At 47.1% G+C, this 23,108-nt stretch overlaps 1 protein-coding gene across 15 annotated transcripts in view; it reads right to left on the bottom strand.

Moving 5' to 3' along the window:
• Positions 1 to 23,108, bottom strand: part of FBRSL1 (fibrosin like 1) — a 416,097-nt gene that overhangs the window by 223,985 nt on the left and 169,004 nt on the right. For 13 of the 15 annotated variants that reach the window (XM_042865414.1, XM_042865419.1, XM_042865413.1 and 10 more), the window contains exon 4: positions 15,141 to 15,176. The exons of the other annotated variants lie outside the window; for them this stretch is intronic. In XM_042865414.1, coding sequence (XP_042721348.1) covers positions 15,141 to 15,176 — 36 coding nt within the window. The remainder of the gene's footprint in view (positions 1 to 15,140; positions 15,177 to 23,108) is intronic. 15 annotated transcript variants of the gene reach the window in all.

Raw genomic sequence — 23,108 nt, 5'->3', positions numbered from 1 at the left:
TTTAAAGATTAATATAAAGGCAACGTGTGTGCAAGCAACCAGAGGAGAACATGTTGTGAAATAATCCGCAGTTTGTACTACAGTACGTGAGTCACTCCAGTACTAATGAACATGTTAACTTCCAGGATGATTCTCACTGAAAAGCAGTTTTTCCAAGCAAGGAAGGTCTCCTTGAGTAAAAGGATCATTTGCAACTCTCACAGCACCACAGCATCACAAGAACGCCACTCGAGTGAAATTAAAGAGGCATCAGAGACCAATGCAACATCCAAACCAATGGGATCCCAGCTCCAGTGAGAACAAGGAAAGCCCACCATGGCAGGCACAGAGCCTGAGGGAGCACAACCTCTGCGGGACTGCTTGCCATCAGCCCTGGTGCTGCACTGTGCCAAGCTGCCCATCAGCTCTGGGACACCAGACCTCCAGCTCTGCCTTGTGCTTCTACATTAGTTGTAAGAACATGGCTAAGAAAAGCAAGCCTTTCGGCCAAGGTCAAGACGGCCTTCTGTTCAAAATAAGGAGCTCCACCACTTTTGTGGCGGTTCTCTGAGTGGTTGCAAACTGAAAAGGTTGAAAGCCACTATATAGACTCCTTAAGCGAGGAATGAGATATACCTGCTGTTAAAAAGGAGGTTTGGGTAAAAGGGAAACAGATTCTGACCAAAACGAAACACAGAGTTATTAGAAGCATATTGCTACAAATCTCAAATCAGAGAATGCCAACAGTAAGGCTCTGAGAAGCTCTGAATCTGGCTGTTCAATGTGCCTTTAAGTACACGTCCTTCCTACATGTGCTTCCAGCTTGGTAGCAATTGAACGTGTTTAAATATCTCAAAACCTCAACTCATGAGATCTTGATAAAGCCATTGTAAGCTTATTTTCACTGACATGTTTGCCTTAGATTTCACTACTGCTGATAAGAACTCATTTCTTTTAAAGCAAATTCTGACAAAGTCGATCAACTTGAGAAGCTCTGGTGAGTGAAAAACACCGTGCAAAGTAAAGCCGCAGCCATGATCTGATCCCATGCAGCCTGCAAAGCCCCTCTGCCCCATGTGCTGAGCTCTCCTGGGACTGCTGCAACTTCCCACCACTGCCACAGAGATGAAGAAAGCCCCACTGCTCTCCCATTCATTGTCCAAGGGCAGTGAGGGAGAGAGCTACCTGAACAGAATGGCACAGGGATGTTTGCCCAAGGCACAGACGGACCAGAGATAAGGTTCCGATCAGATCAGGTGCAAAGCATGAAGCAGACTTACTGTGGGTCTTTCACACTCCACTCCTCCAGTAAAACAAACCAGAAAAAAAACCCACAAAAAGATCTCTGGTCAAAAGCTCATGACAAAACCCATCCTGTACCAAACACACTGTTCCAACTGTTCAAACACTGAACCATTTGCACACCTCATGCCTGAGGTTACGATCCATCCTGCCTGCCCCCTGCAGCCCGCAACAAAGAGCTGGCAGGCAGCCCCACAGCTTTGTTTCTGCACATTTCAACACTATTCAGCCCCTTCCTGCAATCATCTTCTCATTTTCCCTGGCTGTCCAGTATAGCACTGAAGAAAATTAATGTGAAACTGCAAACTGCCCTTCTAATTTGTCTTTCTCCTTTGAGAACCTGCCCTCGGCTTTGATCTTCCCAATGAGCCCATCTGATTGCTGATCCAACCACCTGAACAGAAACTTTAAAGCGTTAGTCACTGATGCACAACGAGTCACAGCACTTTGGGCCAACAAGACAGGCAACGTGTGGACACTTCAGCTGACAACATGCCAAAGCCCTTCTTCCTAAACATCAGACTGGTCTGAAGTTCATTTGCATACCTCTTCACGCATGTTCAAACACCGAGACTTCTTTTAACACTACACTGCCCCAAACAACTCCCACTGCTGTTCAGAATAGCAGCATTGCTGGAAGCATTTGAGGAACTGATTTTCTTTCTTTTTGCCAGATTTTAGCATTTATTTCTGAAAGGCAGCTACCACATCAATCCTGCCAACCCAACAGCTCAGAGGCCATCATTCAGCTGAGGAAATCAATAGAAGCCCTTTCCAAAATCCACGGATCTGTGTTCTGCCTTCCCCCACGACAGCTTAAAACCCACCAAATCTGTGGATGAAGTGGGGCCCTCCAGGCTCTGCTGCCCGGCCTTCTGCCCTGCGTGCCAAGCACAGTGCTGCCAATCAGCAGCGCAGAGTATTAATTGCCAGCCTGCACCAGCATCCCTCAGATAAAACGATTAACTTCACATCAATCGCTGCCCATTATACAAACCAAGTCACTGGGACAAAATTCTGCTGTGGAATCAATTTCTTTTGGTTTTGATAACGAATGCCTTGGCTTTTATTTCCCACATAAATATCTATTCTTTTCATTTATGTATCACGAGCCCATCGTACCGCAGCAATGCGAGAAGCCTCATCTCGTTTAGTGCCTGCTAGGGGTTTCCACACAGTGCCCCTCACCCAGCAGATGCAGCCCAGCTCCCCAGGCCTTCAGGTTTTCAGCCTCTGCTCCACTGTTCAACAAAGGTACTAAAAGGCAGAACTCAAGAAGAAATGCTGACAAAACAGACAGACAGAAAGGCCACTACCCTATGGACCTGCTGTAGTACCTCCTCACACAGCCCCAGAAAGAGTGTTTGTGGCAACAGTCCCTTAAATTCCCTACCCTCCCTGCTCTAAATAGGAGCCATAAATAGGATTTATATAATGAAGCTGATTCTGGCATGCCTGAAGAAGTTCTATTTGCTAAGAAAAACACTTGAACAAAGATGCAGTGTGAAACATATTGTTTGTTTGTTCTCAAATACAAATATGCAAATAAAGACACAATATGTTTTAAAAAATAATAAAGTCTTAAAGAGCCGTCCAAAAATAACACAGCCAAGCTTGAGGAGAAGATGTGAATATAAAAGTCATAATTATCTACCAGTAGGATGAATCCAAAGAGATGGGTTGGAAATAAAAACAAAGACAGAAAACAAGGGCAGCGCTAACTAACCACACGAGAGCACAGCACTGGTTCCAAGGCAGGCAGGTGGCTCCCCTGGCACCTCAGCAGCACACAGCACTGACTGGCAGCACGCTCTGAAGCCCTGCTGGCTCACCGCACTCCCAGGGCTCACGCTCACTACCCAGATATCAGCTGCCCTTCCCCCTTCCAGAAACCCGCTCATGGTTAGATTGAGATGCTGCTGCAAATATCATCGTGCTGCCATGCTTCCTCACAAACCCAGGCAATGGATAATGCCGCTGCAGGTTAATCTAAATGAGCTGACTCTCCAGTTCAATTCCTCCAGACATCACTCAATGCACGGGTTGGCGATGCTCCTCGGAGCTGGGCCGTGCTGCTGGCGGGAGCGGGCCGAGGCCGGCACCTTGCCTGTGCCAACAGGGCACCTGACACCAGGGCACAGGGGACTTTGCCATGCGGCACTCACTCCACAGCTTGCCAGTGATGCACTCTGTTGGTGCCTCGTGCTCCCCAGTATCTGCTCTACAGCACTCTGAGCTCCAGCTCAGACTGCACACGATCACGACCCCCCTTTGGTCTGGGCTTTCCTGGACTAGCAGAGTGTTCTGGATATGGTCAGACTCTGTTGCTTCCAGGTGCCAGAAACATGAAAAGTCACTGGTTCGTCCTTATCTAAGACAAAGCTGGGAAGAAGAAGGAGAAAGAGAATATAAAATTAAAAACTACACATGGCTGTAATTGCCTAGTCCATGGGCAATGTTTTAAGAGCAAAATATTTCCTCCTGGTCCTTCTGGGTGTTCTCCATCCCACATCATCCAAACACACATGTGATGCTGCAGGGGTGACCCTCACAAGGCTTGGCATTCGAGGAAGGGCAGCAGTTTAGCCACCTCCTCAGTGTTCTGTACAACAACTAAAAGGAGCCTCGTTTTTATTATGTTACACTTCAAAGATGTGGTCTTGCCTTGGCTAAGATTTCACAGGAACTCTCGAAAGGGATGTGCTAAAATCATCTCTCAGGAAAAACAGCTCAGCAGCAAAACCTGCAAAAAAACCCTAAAGCACCAGAAACCAACCACACACACGCACACAACACACTTCCAGGCATTTAATTACAAAATATATGCGTATGACAGACACCAACAAGCCTACAGGAAGATTTCTGCTTCAGTATTCAGTGCAGCTGCAATAAATATTTCAAGGTTTCAAATGGATGCTTTGCAACAGCACAGTTTTCATTTGCACAAGTGCCAGAAGGAAGAATTCAACACAGGCTTAAAGCAAAACCAGAGTATTTTCCTGTAAAACTTTAATTGGGAAACTGACAATATATAATCTGTACATCACTGCCTCTGAGCTGTTGTTAAAAAATTAATGCTGTATCAAAAGAAATGCTTTGTTAAATTAACACGTTATGCATACCAGGCAATCTGCACCAGGAAAGAAAATAGCTTTGAGTCAAAAAGCACTGATTGTTATGGTTGTCACTGAAAGACGGAGCTGCGCAGCATACGCAGACAAAAGCATTTCCTACCTCCTACCTCCATGCAGACACATGTCCTCACAAACACATCCTCTTTATTTCAAACGCTGAGCAAAGCTGAGTAGAACACTTCCTATCTGTCCATCTCCATGTGCAATGGCAATGACCGCCACCATCCATTTGAACAACGGGGACCTCAGGCACTGAGGCTCGGAGCATCTTGCCCAAGGCCACCTTTAAAGTACTAATTTAAAACCTCGTTTGCCCAAGGTCTCTCTCTAAATCTTGTCCCTTATAATCCTGCAGTTCGCTCAGTAAAAGTGCCAGGAAAATAAATCAGGTGCCCTAAGCGGTCCTGAGAATATGACAGGCACCCCTGCTCTAACCCTTGGCAGCCCATGGCACCTCTACCACCCCTTTGGCTTCAGGCTCATCAGGCAGGCTGTGCGTTGAAGGGTGACTCTTCACTCCATGCCCAAACTCCAGGCAACTGACAGCCTTAGGGAGACTGAGCTGCCTGCAAACACGGAGCGCGATCCCTCAGAAAAGACCGGCTCCTCTCATCTGTTTCAAGTTGTTCGCCTCCAATTTGAAGGGCCAAAGTACTTTTTGAAGACGTGATCGATAGCACTTCCCCAGTATAACTTCACAGCCTTGCACATGATGGTCTGTGCCGGCTCCATCACGCACACCGAGAGTCTAAGGCATGGCTGTGGTCTGCAGTGGTTAAGACGGGTTAACAGTTTGAGGCTTGTAAGATAAGAAAAATTTCCCTTGACGTTATAAACTCTTCAGGTGGTTACAGACAACAGTTTCTGCTTTTTTGATGTCTTCTCAGAAAAGAGCTCACCGAATTTTATCAGTCTCTGGGGTGACCATCAGATAACCAAGCTATTCCTGTCTGAACCACTCAATGCATCTCCACCTTCCTGTCACTGGCAATCCGCAAGACAACCGGGGGACTCGAGCTAACCGCACAGCTCACAGCGTACATGATTAAGTAGGTGGGAACTGATGCCAGCTCAGCTCGAAGTGTCTTTCTCTGCTAACCAGAAGCTCGCCGCAAGCTGCGGAGGGGAATGACCACAGATAACACACTGATACCAAAACCGTTTGGTGAAGCTGCAGCATCCTGTTTGAGTGCTCTCAATCTCTCAGAAATGAACCTTCAGCAGGAAACTGCCTGCACTTACATAGGCTATGTGGCACGTATTACTGACTCTTGTTTTCAAGGGACCATTTATTACTCTCTCCCGCCCTCTCCCTTGGCTCCCTAGAAATGATCTGAATCAGGGCTCTTAGAGAACAGCAAGTCCTTAGTGGGAGGGAAAGACACTTAAAACAAATCTGTGACCGCCCTCCACCCATCACAGCTTGTTGCCTGCCAGTTACACAGCACTTATTGGCCTCGGGCTTCTTTGCTGTCATATCCTAATCTTCATGCTTCAAGCTCTTTTCCTCTTAAACCAGCCTGCTACTTGGCATAGATGCTAGTAAGCAGCTTCGGAAGAGCAGTGAACACTGTGGGGAAAATTTGTTTTGCAAACTGGAAGAGAAGGTTTGATTTCACTTTGATCATGAGCCTTATAATCATGCTTGTGTCAACATCTGCTTGTATTCTGCTACGAAAAATGCTTACATTGAAGAGCCTTGTAAACATGAATGATTTCTGAGAACAAGTTCTGAATCTTTGGCTCATCGCAATAAGAATATCCCTCTGCACTTCTCAGCTGCTCAGGCTGCTGCCTAGGCTCTGCAGGTCAGTCCTCACCTACTGATGGCAGCAAGAAATTTCACCCACTGATTTAACCTGGTGTTCTTAACCAGGACACAAAAAGAGGGCACATGGCTTTGGTGACTCACCACATCACTTTCGGAGTTTTAACCACTGAAGCTGACAGCACTGGCTCATCAGCCTTTTAAAAATGATGAATGCTTTATCCTCCTCAGTGTTACCATTTTCTCCCCCTGGTAATTACTGACTGGTCTGAGTGTGATGTCGCATGAATTAAAAGCACATGCTGTGCCACCTGCAGTGCTCCGATTGCTAAACAGGGCCCAAAATCTCAGCTTGAGCAGCCCATTTCAAGGCTAGCAGGAACTGCCCCAAGTTTAAGCATGACCATGCCCAGAAAACCTAAGAACCACACCCGACAGCCTCTGAAGCAGACCTACCATAGTAAACAACTGGTTTAAAACAAAAAGATAAACTCAGTTTTGCAAACAGCGAACAGCTACACAGTCCTAACATGCTTCTTAGAGACTGACAGTGCAGCTTGCTGGAGAATGCATGTAGAGTTATTCAGACAGCTCCCGGGATCGTCCAGTGCCCAGCCAGCAGCACTCAGGCACACCACCATACTGGGCACACCACCCATATTGGGCACACCACCCATACTGGGCACACCACCCATACTGGGCACACCACCCATACTGGGCACACCACCATACTGGGCACACCACCCATATTGGGCACACCACCCATACTGGGCACACCACCCATACTGAGCACACCACCATATTGGCACACCACCATACTGGGCACACCACCCATACTGGGCACACCACCCATACTGAGCACACCACCATATCGGCACACCACCATACTGAGCACACCACCATACTGGCACACCATCTGGAGCTGCACTGCAGGAACCAGCCAGCCTGTGCTCCAGTACAGAGCACTGCAGACAGGGCCACCACAAGGACACAGGATACCACCTTCCCACCATTCTGGTTGCAAAACTTGGAATGCTCACAATGAGTGGTACAGGACTGCATCTATAAAGAATTTATAAATGAAACCATTAATTCCCTTAAAATCTACATGTGATGTTTCTCGAGCGTGCTACTTACATCACTGTAAGAACCACGAGTTCTTGCTAGATTTTTGATTTTATTTTTTTGAGCTATATACTAACACCATAATCAAAAGCAATTTTCAGCTCAAAACTGACCTCAGGGTTACCAGACTCTATGGCAAACTTTTTCCTTTCATTGGAAATACACTGTACAGCCAAGACGTTAGCACATACACCCCGGATGGGCCACAGGGCTAATTAAAAAGTATCTTTGGTTCTTGTGTCTGTTCCAAGAACAGCATAGTAAAGCAAACTTTAAAAAAGTCACGAAACAAAGTGCCACAGAAGCAGACAATTCACACAAAACCAAAGCAGAGCTCAGAGCGACAAACAGTTTTACTCAGCCTCAGTGCCTTTGAGTTCCTGACCTGTGATGAACTGAAAAATGAAAGACCAGCTGCAGTCACTGGGAGCTAAGCTGAACATTGGGTATTTTCAGCTGGAAGTTAAATATTTCTCTTATAGCACCAAGCCCACCAACCAACAGGTTTTAAAGCAAGATGGACAATGACCAACTTTTGGGTACAGCAACAACTGAACTTCTGTATTACACCACTGCCTCCAAAAAGGTTTTACTCTGACAAATAGTCTGGTATTAATCTAGCACCTGCCAAACAGCACTGAAAAGCCTCCCATCCCTTTGCAACTCATCTCTCACACACAGGCTGCACACTGCGGATTCCTTTACACGGTCTCCCTTACGTTGCATTCCCTGGCTTTCTTGCCATTGGTCCTTTTGCATCACGTAAGCAGGACTTCTACACTTCCACTGACTTACTTGCCATAAGAAGGAGAAAGGCACCTAGCTTTTATTTCACTTTCTAAAATGCCACCCAGCAAGTCATGGTGACTGGGGCCAAACCCAACAAGGAACAGCGATGCTGAAATGCTAAAGAGATAGAAAAGAAAACTGAGTGCCCAGAAGCCCTTCACATGGCTGAGCAGGGCTTCAGCCGCACGCCCCTCTCCCAGCGGAGCAGCACTGCAGAGGTGCAGCCATCACTCCAGCACCCATCCAACTCTTGCTCCTCAACTGCCCGCCCTGCTGGGCTCTCACCTGACGTTAGCAGACATGGTGCCATTTCTCTGCTCTCCCACCCATCACAAGCACAGGAGTGCTGCCTTTCTGCTGTACACACAGCTATGTTCCCCGGTATGTTTGCATCTTAGCAGCCTGCTACACTGCAGCCAGGCTGAAACACCAAGTGAGAAAGAGAGAAACCTCAACCTGCAGCACACAACAGGTTTTCTCCCATTTGCAGTTTTTGCAGCAGAGCCACACATCTCAGTATATTACCAGAGCCTTCCTATGGTGTGAGATCTCACTTAGGATTGTATCAGTTTTGCTAAATTACAGTTGCATCTATGTTTTCTGCTAAGGCAATGAAGATTTGTCTCTAGCCCTTAATAATGAATCACAGTTTAAAAAAGGAGTCAGATATGTGATTCAATTGAGCAAAGGCCACTAACCTACAGGAAAGCCTTCCTAGCCCAGGGATATGCAGGTAGTTTTATCATTGGTCCAAATAACTTACCCTCTGTTGATCTGTTTATTTCCAAGCAGTTCAATACAGGGAAAATCATTTGGGGACATAAGAGAAATCAGTTCCTGAGCACGGGGACAAGACACTATTCCACCGAACTGTGCAATTAAACATTTTAAATTGTACAGTGCAATAAAATGGCAGCAGTCTCTAATGCCAGTAGCATCCACAACGTTAATTCACTCCATCTCTTCTCCTAGTTCTGTCTTGTTCACCTATTATTAAGGTCACCAAAACATGTCATTTGTCTCACTTCCACAATAGCATTATGAGTTAACGCCACTGTCACTTCCTCTGCTGCTCCCTTTACACGCCGTGGTTTTGGGTGTAGGTTTCAGCAAGGGCATATTGAGATACGAGATAAAACAAGAAAGCGTGAACTCCCCCACCACGTAAACTTCCTCTGAGGAACCTGCAGCCACATGCAGCACAGCAAAGCCCAGCACCCTGCAGCCCTCAGCAGCTGGCTCTGTCAGCCCCTTCTCCAGGCACAATGCCCCAGCTTTGCTCATTCCCACTGCGTGAGACTAACAGAGAATTAAAACATGAAACCCAAATCCCCGCAGAGGCCCCACACTTTTACCCCCTGCTCACTGTGCTCACCAGGAGAGCTGCCCCAGCCCCGATCCATTGTCTGTTTGCATTGTCTTTCTGTTGGTTTTGGTGGAGGGAATGGAGAGAAAGGGAGAACAAGACATGGGACTGTAAGGAAAGGGAGCTGGGAGAAGACACAGCAATGTGAAAACCACTGAGACAGATGAGCAAATACTCTGCCCTGTTACGCAAGGAACGCTATAGCATATACATAACACAACTGCCTCAGGATAGTCTGAATCAAAAAGGTCCAGAAATAAAGACCAGATTCCCTCAAACTCCTTTGTCTTTCCTCTTCAGTAAGATGCAATCCTTTCTAGGCTGGTGAATTCAAGATGGATTTAAGACAACTCCTCATTTCAGTGTGTAAGGCCACTGACAGCAAGGTTATCCTGCCCCAAAAGCTGAGGAGCACGGGGAATTTTGGGGGATGAGTTTGTATAACAGCATCTTTCTGGACGATGAGAGATCTGATCTCCCCAGCACTCCCAGCCAAGCTCGGGGTGATGGCAGGGAGATTAAAAACATGGGCAAAACTCACGCAGAAGTCATCTGCCCCCATCCCTCCAGGGGCTCAGGCACCAGCTGGCTGCAGCCGCCCTGCGCTGGGGCTGCATGGAAAGGAGCAGGCAGCAGCCTGAGCTGCTGCAGGAACAAAGCTGTTCGGGAGCCTCTGGGGCAGCCCAGTGCCAGTGCCACTGCTTCATGCAGACTGAAACTTCGCCAGAGAAGGCCCTTTGTGCTTATTTATGGCCAAGGAGATGAGTGAAAATTTATGGGACTTTTCATCCTAATTAAAAGCAGAAGCCATCTAAGAAGAAACAGATTTTTGGAAAAGGAACTTCTAAAGGAAATGTGTTGTAAGGACGTTCATGGGCTTCAGCATTTGTAAAGCTGAAGTACGTAGTTCATTTGTGTTTGTACTTCTGCTTACGCTTTTCACAGGACGCTTCAAAAACCCTCAAGAGCCCTCACAAATCTGGAATAATATATGCTCTAATTAGTCACCAGCACTGAGCTCATGGGTTACAGACACAGGGGCTAGCTGAGCTTGGCTGGCTCACAGCAGCCTGGCCCTGCCTAACTCAGCTCTCAGAGCAAACTAACGTGGGCTGTTCATCCAGGAAATGCTGTCTGTCCATGTGAATTCAAACCTGGCGTGGCTCTTGTGAAGTGAGGCTACTTCCACACACACAAAGAGAACAACAGCAGAAGCTAATTGCTTTGGGTTGACACCTACAGTTCTGTTCTCGGCTGTCACATATTCCAGCTGCCTTACAGAAAGAAGCCCTTTAAAAAGTCTTCGTATTTCTGTAATATATTCTCATTTTTCTATCTTTTGTCATTCCCTGCATTGCTCTTACAGACCACACACCACTTCATCGCGGTCTCTTTTTCTTTCCTCTTTCTGAGTATCTGTCTTGTAAGACAGGGCGCTGCTCCACCCAAGGAGAACCTACCTGCCATTCTTCCTCTTGCCCAGAAAAAGATGACAATTATAGTCCCTCTTTCACACTTGGCATCGCAGCAAAACAAGACTGATACTTATCTTAGAATGACTGGTCCCTTATTCGTAAATCTTGTCCAGAAAGTCTTGCTCATTTTGCCAGTCCACAGGCACACCATTGTAGGAAGTGCATACTAAATTCACTTTTTTGATCATTTAACTTTGGCTCCAGCTCAAGGAGTTTTAGATTCATAACAAGCGCCCTGTTTCCAATATTGATTTTTGGCATGGGAAAATGCTAATTTATCAAAGGTCCAAAAGAGCAATGATTTTTCCAGTCCAGCTACAAAATTTTACCTACCTACAAGGAGAGGTTTTTCATCAGTGTGACAGATCAGCAAGCGGAGGAAGCCCATTAGTTACAAGTTGAGTTTGGCTCTGGTCACTGAGCACGCCTCCGCACCCACGAGCTGCAGCCACAAGAACTCCCAAGCAGGAGCAATACATGCTTCAGTGCAGTAATGCTGCTGATCTTAATGCAGACACTGATCTTCCTCAGGATGCCGGTCACAAAGGCAGCTTTGGACACAGGGATCTCTGTGCTCCCACGCGGGCTGTGGGGCAGCGCTGACCCAGCCCTCCTGGGTTCTTTGGGTGGTTCTTCACATCCACGAGCTGCAGTCTGAGCTGAGACGCCGGTTTCCGGTGCTCAACAAGGAAGATGTAAAATCAACAGAATTTGATTTGCTGCCAGGGATGTGAGTAGGCCGCAAAGACTTTGATATTTTGCTGAAGCTCAGAATAAAAATCAGCTGCCGCTGCTGTCGAGTGCGTGTTACTGGTTTTGCTTAAAAAAAATCTTCCAAGAACAAATGCAATCAAACAAAGCTGCCTCATCCTCCTGCACTTCTGCTCTGAGGACCACAGGTTGCTTCACTGGCTGTCCATCTGCCATATGCTTTCAAGCTTACTCGGTTATTCGCTCCTGCATTTTATTCCTTTCCATTTCAGAAGCGAACAGCTGCACAGATGCTTTATAAATAAACTACGTAATTTTTTTGAAAAGGTTTTTTGTTTATTTTTTTAAGCTGCTACAAACTCCCACCTCCATCCTTCACTGTACTCTGCACAAGTTAGTGAAGTTCACCTGCAGCTTGGCTTTGTGTGATGGGCTCAGCTGCAAACAGCAGCGATACTGCAACCATGAGCAACAAACTGCACGGGCTGATCTTATGCTCATTGTAGCCCCTTTCTAAGTATTTCAGATCCTAAACTGACTTAGGTATCAGAAATAAATTTGATAGGTGGTCCAGCCTCAGCAATGCAGCCAATCTGTAACTCTACACGTAATTTCAAACAAATCAGTGCATTTTCGGGTGGACAGGCCTCTCGTACTGTTAGCAGAATGAAAACCTGTTCTGGCTGCTCAAGAGGACAGACAGACCTTCCTGACTCAAATCACATATCTCATCTGTGCGTGCAGGAAGTGCATGTACATACATGTAACCATCAAGTCATAAAGGGAATAAGATATGAACCTCCATAAACAAACTGGTATTCTATTTCTCAGCACAGCGGAAGCACATATGAAACACATGCTGCTGATGAGATAAGGGGCTTGCAGAAACAGTACAGACATTGACAAGTCTCACGTTATTGACACAGAGCTACACATCATTCCAAACTTTATTTTGGGAAACAGCTTCGTAAGAAATTTTGCCTGTGACATCTTCAGACAGACTGAGAAACTATGTGCTGCAGCACTGCCAGCACTACTTTCGTGGCTCCAAATGCAGAAATGAAACCTAGGTGCAGCTGAAGGCAACCCGGGCTTTTGTTGTCTTTGGTGAGAGCCGAATTTCAGACCTGTGCTAAGCATGGCCCTTGTGTAGGAAGTGCTGCTCCCCTGTTGGATGGCTGAAACTTGGGCTGAGACTTCTCACACAAGGTAACTACTACAGGCCAAGTACTCTTCCTGCAAAAGCACGTCCTTAACATTTCTACCACTGCTTCTGAAAACAAACTGGTCTGCAAGGTTAAGGGAGCAAATGGCAAAGTGAGTAGATTTGAAACAAGGAACACACTTGTTTGTCACTGAAAAAGGAACACACACGAAACAGTTTGTGGTGTTCACACAGCTGCTTGTGGAAGCAGTACAAGCACTGTGCAGTGATAACACACCTCACCATTTCACCAGCAGCAGTCTCCAGTGACACCAGCAGTACCAGGAGGGCAGCAGGCATGTGCTCCCCACTTAGCACCACCAGCAACGTGCTTTCCCCACAGCTGGCAAACAACCTGTCTGCTGCAGAGCCAAACCACTGCTTCTGTGTTTTGCACTCAGCTGCTTTCGTGAGAATAAGAAGACTGCTACTGATATTACAGACAACCCCTGGGTTGGGGTCAGTCATCTCAAAGCCACGGTTTGAACGTCTCTCTGCCACCTGGGAGGATCCGCTTCCAGAGCGGGTTTGGGCCAGTGAGGTCTGGCAGGGCTGGAAGTGATAGGCTCTGCCTTATGCTAAATCAATTTAGAGCAGCACTGGAGTCTTAAGAGAAATGGCCAGCCTCAGCAGCTGGTACGTGGTGAGGCAGAAGGCAATTTAATAGGAAAAATGACAACCCATAAGGAAAAGCAACCCCAGCTCACACAGCTCACAATCTCAAAACACTGCCTTGGCATGCGGAAAACCTGCTAAGGGAGGTAAGAGCTACGGGTTGCCTAATAAAAGAAACTGATCCCCGCACATGCACAGAGCGGGAGCTAAAAATGTTCTCAAATTCATTTATCTGAGAGACAAAAGTAAATCTTTTAACATTCAGCAGTGCTGGAAAACAGTCCTATGATTTACAGGCTTAGAGATTCTAAAAAGAACTCTTTGGGCCTTTTCCATTAAGACTTTGAAATCTGCATTACAGCCAGTGGGAAACTGCTTCATTCCCACACCGTGCCCTCGGTCCTGCAATCTGTGAAGGCGATTCATTACTATGTATGTGGTGCCACAGGCATGCACGGCATTTTTCAGATAAACAGAAGATACAGCATCTGCCTTTAGAAGCTTAGGTGAGTCCAGCTGCTCATGTGATGGGAAAGCAGTGCTCAGCCAGTCTGCCAGGATAGATTTCAATCCCTGTCCTGGAGCAAATGTTCCTCATCGCCCAGCGAAGTCAGCAATGATACTCACCTGGGATGCTGGAAAGCTTTTGATGGAAGGATACTTCAGAGATACGTGTTATTACTGCCTAAAAATTTGTGACATCATTCACAGTACTTTAAGACTTTTCAAGTCATGTTATTTTGTAAAGTGTCTGTGATTCAGTTGTGCTTAGCTTTGCATCACGCATTTCTGATAACACATATCATAGCATGCACCAGCGTTACCCTTATCATAACAGGTATCTACACACCACACGTTTGTTATGAGAGGCAGACAAAGCGTGATTCCAGGAATTTTCATACTGACTTTGCTAAGCCACTCATACCTTCTCCCATTTTGTTATCAGTATACACACTAACATCTATGTGCCTGCCTTTTTGGACAACTGAGCAGCAATGGTACCCAAATAGTTGTACCACCTCTACACGAGCAAAATGCGACTGCACATAGAAATAAGGGACATGTGAACAGAAATGGTCAGTTCAACATCACTGCTCCACTGCACACACATGACAATACCACCAGCCCTGTACCTGGGACGTTCCTGCAAGAAGAACAGAAAACCTTCCTCTGAAAACAAGGGATTTTGTTTTTCTGCCACACTCTCTTGTAACTCAGGGCTTGTAAAAAAAGAGGGTATTGACTTTTTTTTGTCCAGAGTGGTGAAGGACACAATTCTTAAAGCACAATAATTTTCCCTCTGATTCTTTTATTTAATGCAAAAATGACAACCTATATGGGAAGGAGTGGGAGAGAGGAGGGAAGCATCTCCCACCAATGTTGAAAACTCCCCACATGTCTTTCAATCCTCAGGAGCTGACTCTAGCTCAGATGCACTATCCAACAACCAAAGAACCCTCTCCAAAGGCATAAAATTAAATTCAAGGATCCCCAGACCCTTCATGCTCCCTCATGTCAGACTGGTCCCTTGCCAGGTGCATGACAGGCCCGTTCTCTACGCCTACTTCTTATACTCTGCATTTCTTTCATGGCAGTGGATATGCAATAGGTGGTGTAGACCTCTGCAATCAACATCAACAGAAGCGAAAGAATTAGCTGTAAAATGACTTACGGAGTAGCCTCTTCCTGAAAGCGATTGAGCAGAACTCTGTGGGAGGAAACAATATGCCACAGTAAGTAATGCAAGAGATTCTGTGTAATGTAAGATCAGATCATTTTGTGATTCCCTCCCCCAGCCCGGTATTACTTAGGGGAAAACTTCACAAGCAGAGCGTCTCAAATTCTCTCCTGACATCCTGCGTGCTGCCACAGGAGCGACAGCAAAAGAGCATTTCCAGGGCAGGGCTCTGGAGCTATTTCAGACAAGGATTATATAAACTATAGCATCTTCTAACTGAGGTAAAGGCTTGGCGTGGGATACATCTTCATAGAAACAGGGACTCAAGGATGCAGTGGAGTATTTGTTTAAGCTGTCCCTCTTCAAGAGGCAACAGCCACTTCCATGCAGCACATGGGCATACAGATGTCCCCCGGCTCAGGCAGCACATCTTGCCTCACCAGCTCCAGCTCTGCCACGTAACCACGCAGTCCACTTCCATTCCCCTCATGAATTCATGAGCCTGCAGCCTTCATCGCTGCAGTATTACCACATGACAGCTCTATCTGAAACAATAGCACCGAAGCACTAATTTATCATCTCTCAGAGCTTTAATAAGCATTCTGTCCCTTTTGAATAAGTTAAATTATATTGTTTACTTCTGCTTTTCAGTCCAGCTCCTCCTGCTCCTTTCTCTACCACATCCTTACCTCTTTCACACACTGCCAAATCACTCAGTGCTTTTCCTTTCTATTATACCACCTCCAGCCGCTTGGCTCTCCTTCCCCTCACCACAGCCCAAGGCCACTGAGCTGCTACTCGTCGCTGGCAGTGGCCTCCTTGAAGCAGCTAAATGAATTCCACCTCTATCTGCAGCTGATGCTCTATGCCTTCTTTTTGGAAATTGAAAAGGAGCCTGGAACAGTTCAGCACGTGACAGGGAGGGAGCAGCAGCACATGACCCAGCAAGCCCTCTGCAGGCCCATTTCCAAGTGTAATTTATAATCATGATGCTCTTGCTACGTGATTTTATTAAACAAGATTCAGGGAGTCTTAGCAGCCCCGTTTCTAACAGTGATATTGCAGTGGGTATCAAAGCCTGAACAAGAGCACTGACGCACTGCAGGCGGACCTCAAAGATCACCTCTCTTCCTGCAGCAGCACTGCGTGTCACTGTGGTACTCAACAACCACAACAGCACAGCACCCCCCACAAAGACCGGTGCAAACTGACCGTGGATTACTGCAAACACCTGCAACTCCCCACCGGTACAAGAGGACCCTCCTTGCTGCCATTCCCAGAGCCCTGCCTGGCACACAGTGCTCTGGAGCTCTCTGCTCTGTGGGAAAAAGGCAGCTCCAGGGCAGGTCTGAGATGTCAGTAACAGATCCATTATGGGGGCAAACCTTTGGCTTTTTGTGCATCACACATGGATTTGCCTTCAAGCTGTAAAATGCTACAGAGGTATTTATAAAACCTCTTCCATCTAAACTGCCCAGAAACTGCAACAGATTGATGAAATGAAGGGAAGCAACGCTTCTTTCTTTTTGAGAAACTAAAAGGAACCTATCACTCCTCCTAGATGCATGTAAAAAAAACCCAAACGCTCATAGAATTCAGTTTTGTATAGGAGGAAAGTTAGTAACAACATCCTGCAGTTCCAGCTGAACACAAGTCCATCCTGGCTGGTTTGATGGCTGCTCTGCCGCTCACCCCAAGCACAGATGGGAGAGGTGGGAGCTGGAAAGCAGGGCGGACGGCGCTTCTTCCTCTGCCCCTCACTCAGCTCGCTTTTAACAGACCAACAGTGTCTAACAAATTGGAAATAATAACCCAAACCAGAAACAGGAGGTTTCATTTAAAGCTTCTCCCTAGGGAGACAGCCCCTCCGAGCAGCCTGGCTGTAACACGGTTCTTTTCAACCTCAGTGACTTGTGGACTCCCCAAATACTTTCCAGGCACGCCAACCGCAGAGCCGCGTTGCTGAGATAACGGCCCGGCATCCCAGGCTGCCCAAGAGCCCCAGGAATCTGCAGACCAATGATTTAAAACCACCCAGCAGAAAAGAATAAACAATTGCTGAATAAAGTGTTACATCAGAAATAATTAAAACGGAATGGCAATTTACGCTGGCATTTCTCACATCTAAGGACCGCTTTCTCCTTTGCGAGTTTTAACATTACATTTCCTGGAAATCGAGGGGAAAAAGTTTTTTTTTTCCCCCTCCCTCAGAATTTTTATTATGCGTATAAAGTTAGAAGCTGGTGAACACTTTGGATTCAACTTGTAAAATTCTTTCCAACAATTAGAGCTGTTTGCAAGCATTTTTCTGCACATCTAACAAACCACTGCTGCTTTCTTGGTTAGCTGGGAATGCTGGGGGCTCTTTTGGAGGATCCATACCAAAGTGCCACATGGAGAAGCTCTGAAGGCCCCAGTGAACTTCAGCTATGAGTGCCAGAGCAGAGAACAGTTTGCACGCAACTGCAGTGGATATTCCTAAAGTGAGTATCTTTTGGGGTTGACATAAACGTAGTTCAATCCATGTGTCTCAATATCCACATCAAATAAGAGGGAAAACGATCAATGTGGCTGCAGATGTAAGAAATCTTAGTGGAAGTTTCACTTGGCCTCTACCCAAGCTGGGAGAAACCTGTGGTGGTGAACGCAGGCCTGCCTGGCAGGAGCAGTTCCTGGGCAGCCTACAGCTGCAGCCTCGTACGGCTGCTGCCATGCCAGCACTTGTGGCCCTCCTGCCTCTCTCCTCTGCACTGCCCGGAACACCTGGAGCTTCCAAGGGAACCTGGTGCTAGTTAGGGGCAAAACGAGGCTGGTCTGCACATTTAATGAGGTGTAAGTGGAACTACAGTGCCAGGTGGCATTTGTGCATAAAGACAAATGGCTTGTAACGTTTTGCAGATGATGTGCTCTTTTGCAGCTAAAGATTTTTAGTTCTTTTTAAGCCCAAGGTTAAAAACAAAACCAGACAGCACAGACAAGACATTTCAGTTATGTCACAGAGTGAATTACTTCTACTCTGGGATAGCTCTCCTGTTAATTACACTGCTTGTAAAAAATAAATACACCTTTCTGGCAGCAAAGACAAAATCCTACTGTTGAAAAACTCAACTATTCCCACACCAATGTCCTTCAGAGTTGGAGATGCGCTGCAATTTTATTTAAGAGGTCTCCATTCATTATAAATACCACAACTGCAATCTAGAAGAGAAAATCATGACAAAACCTCGCTGACAACCTTCAGCAAGTTTTTCCAAGCTAGTCTACTGAATTGATGGCAAGTGTTTTTTCCTTGTATACATGGGAAACCTTCCCCTGCTCTTATGATGCAAAACAAATCAAGACTCATGGTTTGATGGGGAGTCTTAAAACTATCCTCTTGTTGCCTTTACTTCACTGAGCTCTAAATCACTCTACTTTTCTAAGCAGGGATCAGATTCTAGCACGGTACATGCAGGGGCAGCCACCGTCCATCGTTTCCCAAAACTCTGCAGATGACAGCTCACTAGTGGGGATCTCCAGGCTCCATTTTAAGGCCAGTTCTCCTTAACGTTCTCATAAATGACTTGGATATAGGACTAAAAGGTGTTTTGAGCAAGTCTGCTGGTGATATGTAATAGGGAGGAGCTGCTAACTCCACCAAGAGGCCTTGTGGAGAGATTTAGACAATTAGAGCTGGGCAGTCACCAACAGCACCAAGTTTTATGCCGTTGGTCTTATGAAGAGTGGCTGAGGGAACCGGGATTGTTTAGTACGGTAAGGAGGAGGCTCAAGGGAGAGCTTAATTGCAGTCTCCTTCAAAAGGAGGTTGTAGCGACATGGGGGTCAGCTGGATAACAGTGACAGTACAGGAGGTAATGGCCTTAAGTCACACCAGGGGAAGGTCTCTTTTCTCTTGTGACAGCGACAGGACCTGAGGGAATGAAGCTGCGATAAGAGTGGGTAAGGCTAGATACCTGGAAAAGGTTCTTCACCACAGGGTGGCTGGGTGGCTCACCAGAGCAGTGGGCGCAGCCCTGAGCTGCCCAAGCTCCATAAGAGTCGGGAGAACGCCCTCAGTCCTGTGGTTTGATTCTTGGGTGCTTCTGTGCAGGGCCAGGAGTTGCACTCCTTCCTTACAGATCCCTTCCAACTGGAGATATTCTGCGACTCTACAACATATTGCCATTCCAGGCCTTCCAAAGAGCTCCTTCAGGGTTCCACGCTCTGCAGCATCCCCATGCTCAGCTTTTCCTGGTCTGAAGCACGCAGAGCTCTTCTGTCCCTCCGCACCCTGCCTAGAGCTGAGACCGGGCATCCCGATAAAGGTGGACCTGTGGTGCCACTGTGGTCCAATTCTCACTTCAGTAGATCTTTTGATCACGCTTCTGGCAAGGTACTTCAGCCTTAGGCGCACGTAATGGACCTGCAGCTTTGTGCCCTGCGCTGCTTTAATCCCCTTGCCCCAGGAGGGGAAGCACGGTACAGAAAGTAGGAGGGAAGAGGGAGATGGTGACTGATGGCACACAAAGAAAAGCAGATCACAGCAAACTGTTTGAATTAGAAATCACAGAAATTATTTTATATTCATCTACCAGAGAGAGAATCTCATATCTAGTCTATACAATATGCTAAGCACTTATCAAAGAACACTCAGAGAGAGGAAAATCTCTCAATTTCCTAAAAGACTGCTGTCTGTTAATACATTTAAAGAAAAACAAACAAACATACAAAGATAGGATGATGGAAAATCTGAACAGATAGCCTGGGGGATGGGAGATGAGAGGAAAAAGCTCTGAACAACTTAGTAGCAGGGCTTGCTTTTTTTTTTTTTCTTCTTTTTTTTGTTCAGCTGAAGTCAATCCCTTGAAAAGGAGAGTTTTGACTCTTAAGTGGCCAGCACCTCTTGCAACATATTTCCTAATCAGTGAGTATTTACGGTCGATATTTTATATTTCCAATTTCCCCCTAAGGGCTCGTGAGAAAGCAGCACACCTGCCAACCTTTTCAGCTGGGCCAATAATTGCCAATTTGCTCTTTGCCTTAGTATATCACTCAATTTAGCCCTGGCTGTGCCCTGCATACATCCTCATTCATCTCTGTGCCCCCATGACAATTAGAGTGTTAGCTTCAGCTAACTAGGGCAACTATTCTACTAGGGTTGGAAGACAATTATTAGTCTATTTTCCCATCTTGTGGCAACAAAATTGAGAATCCATGACAATTATATTCAGCAATTCTGCACTCTGCCGCCTGCTCCCCCTCCTCGCCCCCACCTTCCGAATATTTCAAATTATCACAGCTCTACTACCACATTCAAATTTTCCATGTTCACAGGGAGTGAGGCTTCTATTTAAATGATAATGAGGGACGATCCATTCAATTTAGCGAGGGAGAAAATCCATTAAAAAGCAGGCAGTTCTTAAGCTGATGGGTCAAGAAAAAGATAAAACCCTTTTTTTTTTTAAAGCCATTACACAAGGCTCTGTGTGGATTTTTGGACTGCTCAGGACATCAGAGAAGACTAGGACAATTATGGAACACGGGGAAGGCCAAAACAAGATGCCCAAGCCTTCCACTTTTACTTGGGTCAACACAACAAAACAGCAGTATGGCTTATCTGGATCTTAATTCTCTGGCAACTTCCAATTACCGCACTATGAAAGACAGCAGAGGAAAATCCCATTTTGGAGAAGGGCTGTTGACTCTGTGCTGGTTGTAGAGGACTCAAGAATACACGTGTAACAGGGACGACAGCTTAGTAATAGGTTTTAAGGGAATTTTACATCAACACTGGGAACGTAGACAAGTGGCAAATTCCCAACCCCTGCCCCCCGCACCGCTATCTCAGCTGTACAAAAACTGGGTTAAAACTGGTCTGCTATCCTGCTCAGAAGTTTCATCATCCCAAGGACGAGATCAGCCCCAACAAGTCACACCTCTGCAGCCAAAGATGATTTCACCAGATGATAATAAGCATTTTTGCCCAGTGACCCATAATAAATGGCAGTCAGCGTAATGTCTGCAAAGAAGGGACTGCGGAGCACAATTGCTGTTTTGCTCTGAAGCTGCAGCGCTGTCTCCTCATGGAAGTTGCACTGTGTAACAGCAGAACACTCTGTGTCTGACGGCGGTGTGTGCGTGCCCGTGTGTGCAAGGCACAATCAATCAGTGGCTTTGCTTTTCTTTAGAGTGCAATTACTTCACGACAGACCAGGCCACCTCTTGACTTCACGGTCCATTAGAGACTAATGACATGCATTAATGTAAATAAAGAACAACTTACTGGCATCCCATTGAACAAGTCACCTCGAGAAACAAATCACACTGAGGAGCTAAAGCTGTTCCTAACAGTGCCTTCCCAATGGAGCCCTCCGTGCGGCTCAGGGAGGGCCACAGTGCTCTGAAGGCGGCAGTGCCAAGCATGTTCACTGGCACTTCCAGACACGCATTTCCCACCACACCTGCTGCGTGCTGCCTGCAGCAGCCAAACCCGCTGCCTCCCGCCTCATTTACTGCATTGTTCACCCAGGTTAATGGGGACAGGGATGGAAGCAGCACGAAAAACAGTCCTGAAGGCCAAATGCACCAAGCAGGAGAGCCACTTGGCAAAGAGCAATAAAAAGCCCAGGTGCCTGCTGGCACAGCACATCCATCTGCAAGGAGCGCAGCCACTCCAATGCAACCACATCCTAAGAGCTCCACGCATAGCCCCTAACCACGAGAGTGCTGCCCCTGCCTCCCCTGCACAGCCCTCCTGCTCAGCCCCTTCCCCACCCTCGGTGCCATGCAGAAAGTCTTGCACCGCTTCAGCTGCCCACCACTCACAGAAGCCACGTGCCAGCTTACACAGCTTCAGAGCAGTGCGAGGACCTTCACAGCACAGATCCTGTGCAAACTGAATCTCTGCAGCGCGGCATCCTCTGCTCCTCTTTCCCTTGCCCCAACAACCTGCTGCCTTGCTCCTTGGCACACACACGGGGAAAACCGCCCGACTGCGCCCATGGGACTTTCGGAGACTTTCTGACAGTCACTAAATAGACTACAGAACATTTACTGGTACACAAGGAAGCACTGTACGTAATTAAAGCTAAACTGCACTCATCACATAATGAACGAAGAGCATTCTGCGATTCATGAACCTTACTTTTCAAACCGTTTAATTACTAATTTGAAAAATTCTCATTTGCAATGGGTCGTCGGGTCACGAGAGCGACTCCAGCAAAGCTCAGAAGCGTGCCCCGGCCTCCAGGCGCTGCCCAGACACCCCCATTGAGCGAGAAGAAAAAGAGCGCCTATTTCCCACTGCATTTCACCGGCTGATTAACTGCCTTTGAAGGTTTGCAGGGAATTAGGCAGTCACACTCCATTCCTACAGGCGCTGCCCGTAACTCCGAGGGCAAAGGGAAAAGAGGAGAAAGAACTGCAAGTGCGTAGGCTTAACGAGGAGCGGCTCGAGGAGCGCTTAACGCTTTGACCTGCGCTAATGGCGGGCTCTGCCTGCCTTCTCCCTCTCCCACGCCCCCACGTCGCCGTGCTGCCAGGCGCTGCGCTCACACACCTGCCAAGAGCGGCCACGGGGAGGGCAAGGAGGGCATCGCACCGACGGGGACGCGCGCACGCAATGGGGATCGCTGCTGTCTGCCCCGCTGGCGGTGCCCCTCAGGGGTGACGACCCCCAGGGCCCCCCGCCCGCCCCCAGGACAAGGCGCCGGCGCTGCTGGGCGCAGCTCGCAGGACGGGGCCGCGTCGCTCCTCCTCCCGCTGCGGGGCTGTTCGCAGCCCCCATTCGCACTCCAAACATGTAGAGAGAATTTTCCCCCGTCACATTTCCCTGTCAGAGCTGTCAAGCTGAATCCCGCTTTAATCTGCCAAAAGCACTTTTCTGCTGACATTTTTAATAAATACTTTCAGCTTTTAAACACATTTGTGGGAGCCATTTTTCCCCCTTTTTCTCCCTTCTCCTCCTATAGAATGGGCTCTGAA

Source organism: Lagopus leucura, unplaced genomic scaffold (genome assembly GCF_019238085.1).
Source record: "Lagopus leucura isolate 7727_CA_CO unplaced genomic scaffold, USGS_WTPT01 Super-Scaffold_806, whole genome shotgun sequence".
NCBI classification, from domain to species: domain Eukaryota; kingdom Metazoa; phylum Chordata; class Aves; order Galliformes; family Phasianidae; genus Lagopus; species Lagopus leucura.
The sequence above is the reverse complement of the archived record's forward strand: the minus strand, read 5'-3'. Positions and strand labels throughout refer to the sequence as shown.